The sequence below is a fragment of the Notolepis coatsorum genome, assembly GCF_963971535.1.
Source record: "Notolepis coatsorum genome assembly, chromosome: 15".
Classification (NCBI taxonomy): domain Eukaryota; kingdom Metazoa; phylum Chordata; class Actinopteri; order Aulopiformes; family Paralepididae; genus Notolepis; species Notolepis coatsorum.
The window spans coordinates 5,889,484-5,894,483 of NC_140179.1; the positions used below are offsets into that span (position 1 = coordinate 5,889,484).

General features: G+C 46.6%; 1 protein-coding gene across 1 annotated transcript in view; it reads right to left on the reverse strand.

The window, feature by feature from the left end:
- LOC311241648 (calcium uptake protein 3, mitochondrial-like) overlaps positions 1 to 5,000 on the reverse strand; it is a gene marked incomplete at its 5' end in the record, with an annotated part of 59,332 nt that overhangs the window by 12,022 nt on the left and 42,310 nt on the right. The window contains 2 exons of the mRNA XM_084330524.1: positions 4,385 to 4,556; positions 4,880 to 4,974. Of these exons, the coding sequence (XP_084186650.1) occupies positions 4,385 to 4,556; positions 4,880 to 4,974 (267 nt within the window). The remainder of the gene's footprint in view (positions 1 to 4,384; positions 4,557 to 4,879; positions 4,975 to 5,000) is intronic.

The window sequence follows — 5,000 nt, forward strand, 5'->3', positions numbered from 1 at the left end:
TATGTTAGCTTATGTTATTTTAACAAATAATTTTAGTTGATCAGAACCCCATATTACTCCATCAATCAATGATCAAACCATTTAAGTAAATAACAAAGAAGAATATCATCAAATACAAGCTATGACATTAAGTTTGTTCAAAACCTTTTTGTCACAGTCAAGAGGGGCAGAACTAACAACTGTGAGCTGCAAAGAACACGTGGGACAGATGTAGCAGATGTTACAAAAACAAATGGCTGCACACAACCTTGCAGAGGCCATACATCCAACTAATTAACTTTAATGAACAGATTGCAGAATGGGTACAGTACAGTACAGCTCAATACACACAATTGTTAAGGGGATGCAGACCAGAGAAAGACTTTCGACTTGTTTACATCAGGGTCCCCCATTTTCAATTCGTAATGAATTGTAAGTAAGGGTGCAACTTGCTCCGTGCAATCCATTCTTTGTGGATCTAGCCCAAATCTCTAAAATGTTTGGTTATGCTGGTAATGCTGTAAAAACACATCTGTATTCCAATTTACAAAGTGTTAGCAAATCCCACATAGTAGCTGTGTCTCAGTTCAGGGGTTGTAATCCACTCGAAGGCTGCATTGGAAAGACCGCATGTATCATGCGTCACAGCGGCGCAAGGCTCCTTCAAACACAGAGAGATGCAGCCTTCTTTTCCTGAAATTGGAGAAATCCATCGGATGGATGTGCCAAGTAACTCAGAATGCATTTCACATCCATCATACTTCAATACATGATAACATCTATCATGCTTCAATACACAAGATAATCCATGATAACATCCGTCATGCTTCAATACACGAGATAATCCATGATAACATCCATCATGCTTCAATACACAAGATAATCCATGATAACATCCGTCATGCTTCAATACACGAGATAATCCATGATAACATCCATCATGCTTCAATACACAAGATAATCCATGATAACATCCGTCATGCTTCAATACACGAGATAATCCATGATAACATCCATCATGCTTCAATACACAAGATAATCCATGATAACATCCATCATGCTTCAATACACAAGATAATCCATGATAACATCCATCATGCTTCAATACACAAGATAATCCATGATAACATCCGTCATGCTTCAATACACGAGATAATCCATGATAACATCCATCATGCTTCAATACACAAGATAATCCATGACAACATATATCATGCTTCAATACATGATAACATCTATCATGCTTCAATAAATGGTAAATGGCTGATTTTTTATATAGCGCTTTTGTCCAAAGCGCTTTACAATTTGTTCCTCACATTTGACCCATTCACTCACACATTCAATCACACATTCACACACGGACGGCGGAGGCGACCATGCGAGGTGCCAACCTGCTCATCGGGAGCAATTAGGGGTTAAGTGTCTTGCTCAAGGACACATTGACACGCTGCCCGGGAGGAGCGGGAATCGAACCGGGAACCTGCGGATTGCCAGACGACTGCTCTACCTCCCGAGCCACTGTCGCCCCACCCATACATCAGATAATCCATGATACTGTATGACACAGTATTGTCATTAATGAGAGCAAATGTATATTTTACACGATGTTCCAGATGTTCCAGTTATCATTCTAGCATTCATTCATTGCTTTGTGGCCTCATTTATTATTAGCCGTTCAGTCAATGTGTTGGATCAATGGTTTGGATCACAAGTACACCGTAAAAACTGGGGATTGGGGTTGTTGTTACTACCGGCACGTTCTTCAGCTCAATCACAGTGACACAGCGTGTCTCTCCTGTCCGTCATGCAGCGCGTTCAGGCCCAAAGGCTGAGAGGAAGACAGCCGAGGGCCGTTTCTTTTCCCAATTAATATACATTTTCGCAATTGACTTACAAGTCCATTATTCATTTTAATATAGAATATTCGTCGACAGCCCTACTTAACAGTAACTGCACACTACATCCCCCCCCCCCCCCCCCCCCCCCCGAGTGGAACATGGAAAGCCACAAAATCGTACCGAACCGTGACTTCAAAACCGAGGTGCGTAGCGAACCGTGGTTTTTCCGTACCATTACACCCCTACTACTAAATACACAAATAAAGTCAAACAAGCACATGAATAGATGTGAATGTGTCCGGTGGAGGAGGGACCAACCTCCTGCTTCTTGTATGGCGTGAAAAGGCGGGAAGGAAGGAAGGCAGGAAGGGACAGAAACAGAACCATGATGAGGCACAAGGACCGCACACAACATGAGACACACGGGGCGACTTTCAGACACGTACAGAGACTTACAGAGACGTACAGAGACGTACAGACAGTGACAGTGATGCAGTGGTCATGGGACGGGGTTGCACGCCGTTCCACCTCTTTTTTTTTTTTTTTTTTATCTTTCTTCCCCTCCTTTTTCCCGATTTTTCTCCCATCCCACCCTTCCTGGTTGTTGCGTACTTTCCCCTACTGTTGGTCCGGGAGACCGGAGACTGTCACATGCTTTCCTCCGACGCATGTGCAGCCTGGGGCAGGCCAACCTGGCCGCGCAGGTTCTCACCGGGGAGAGTGTAGCGTGTGGGAGGCCACACTATCTCTCCTCAGTTCCAACCCTTGCTGAGCAGGCGCCCCAACCGAACTGTAGGGGTCGCTGTCCACAACGCCCAGGACCCACCCTTCAGCTTTCCCACCCCCTGATACAGCCAATTGTATCAGTGTGAGAGGCCAGCCAAGCTGATAGCAACGCCGGGAGCTGGATTCGAACAGGCGAATCCAGTGTCTCCCGGTGTTGGTGACGAACGTAATCTCCGTGCGCCACCTGCCACCCCCCGTTCCACCTCTTTGAGCAGGAGCATGCGCAATTGCGCATGCACATGCACGGATGTGCACGCGCATGCACACAAGAATGCGTTCCACTCGACTCTGCGCCAAGTACCCACCTGGCTACTTTGTATAACAATAGCTCAGGTCGTCAGGTGTGTTCAAACACTACAGTTGGACCATTCAACACAAAACCTGTGAATGAAGTGTTACATTCCATTCCTAGAGGCAATTAGGCATCGTCTTTATTCGCGAGGGAACATTTATGCGCATGGGGCGGGAGCAGGTGCGCGCACGGGAGCGAGCGTGCACGTGGCGTCATTAAAACACACAGTGCAACCCCTTATGAAATCACCACTGCACCACTGCTTACAGAGACTTACAGAGATGACCTTATAGCCTCAAAACTGTGCTAACTAGCCATTGCGTTGACTGTCGAATACAGTACACAGAATAGAAGTAAACACCATTGCTGTATAGACATTTTATTAATGCTTACTACGTGTATCTATTGCTATGTCCGCCCATCACTAACGCCTGTCCCCGTCTCCCTGTGAGTGGATGTCTCGTGGTGATGACCGGAGTGGTGGACGTCCCGTGGTGATGGCCGGGAGGATGCGATCCCCTCTACGTCGCTCCCCATACCTCAAATGGATCCGTCATCAGCTCTATTTTCAATCTTTCAAAATGTTCTTATGTACCCCAGTTGCTATTGCATGTACTTATTTGTGTTTCATTACACGTATATGTACATGCTCACCAACTGTTTCACCTGTTTTATAGCAACACTACTATCACCGACGTCTAAGAAGGGAGATCCCCCCTTGAACGGCCCTTCTAAGGTTTCTCCCCTCCACACTGCCTGTGGTGCTTTTTTCCTATTGCTAGGTTTCTGACGTGTCTCTACCTTCTCCTCCTCTATGATGTGTCTCTACCTTCTCGTCCTCTATACACTAACGTGTCTCTACCTTCTCCTCCTCTATACACTAACGTGTCTCTACCTTCTCGTCCTCTATACACTAACGTGTCTCTACCTTCTCCTCCTCTATACACTAACGTGTCTCTACCTTCTCCTCCTCTATACACTAACGTGTCTCTACCTTCTCCTCCTCTATACACTAACGTGTCTCTACCTTCTCCTCCTCTATACACTAACGTGTCTCTACCTTCTCCTCCTCTATACACTAACGTGTCTCTACCTTCTCCTCCTCTATACACTAACGTGTCTCTACCTTCTCCTCCTCTATACACTAACGTGTCTCTACCTTGTCGTCCTCTATACACTAACGTGTCTCTACCTTGTCGTCCTCTATACACTAACGTGTCTCTACCTTCTCGTCCTCTATACACTAACGTGTGTCTACCTTCTCGTCCTCTATACACTAACGTGTCTCTACCTTCTCCTCCTCTATACACTAACGTGTCTCTACCTTCTCCTCCTCTATACACTAACGTGTCTCTACCTTCTCCTCCTCTATACACTAACGTGTGTCTACCTTCTCGTCCTCTATACACTAATGTGTCTCTACCTTCTCGTCCTCTATACACTAACGTGTCTCTACCTTGTCGTCCTCTATACACTAACGTGTGTCTACCTTGTCGTCCGGTATACACTGGCGCACGTTCTCCAGGTAGGCGCTGACGTTCTCCACGTTGGTGAAACGCAGCAGGATCCTGGCAAAGTCCTCCTCGCTGATGGTGGTCATTCCTTTAGAGTAGGTGAGGAACTCTATCTCCAAGAGCTCAGTCTGCAGGTTATCCATAAACCTGAGAGAGAGAGAGAGAGAGAGAGAGAGAGAGAGAGAGAGAGAGAGAGAGAGAGAGAGAGAGAGAGAGAGAGAGAGAGAGAGAGAGAGAGAGGGGGGGGGGAGGGGGAGAGAGAGGGAGAGAGAAGAGAGAGAGAGAGGGGGGGGGGGGAGAGAGGGGTGACGTCAGACTACACCTCCCTATACATCGCATGGGTGGGGGCGGGGCTACGGCTGATTGGCTGAATGAGTGTACAGTGTGCTTCAGAAAGCAAGAAAGCCCAGCCTTGTAGTTGATACATTTATGTATGTTCCGTGTCATCGGGTTAACCACAGCAACATTACCTGTAGAAGTCATCAAATGTTAGCTCCGCCTTCCCTTTCTTGCCAAAGAAGTGGACCAATAGGGTGGTGTCAATCATCATGTTCTCATCCGCTCGCTGTCATTGGTCAGATAGGGGGAGAG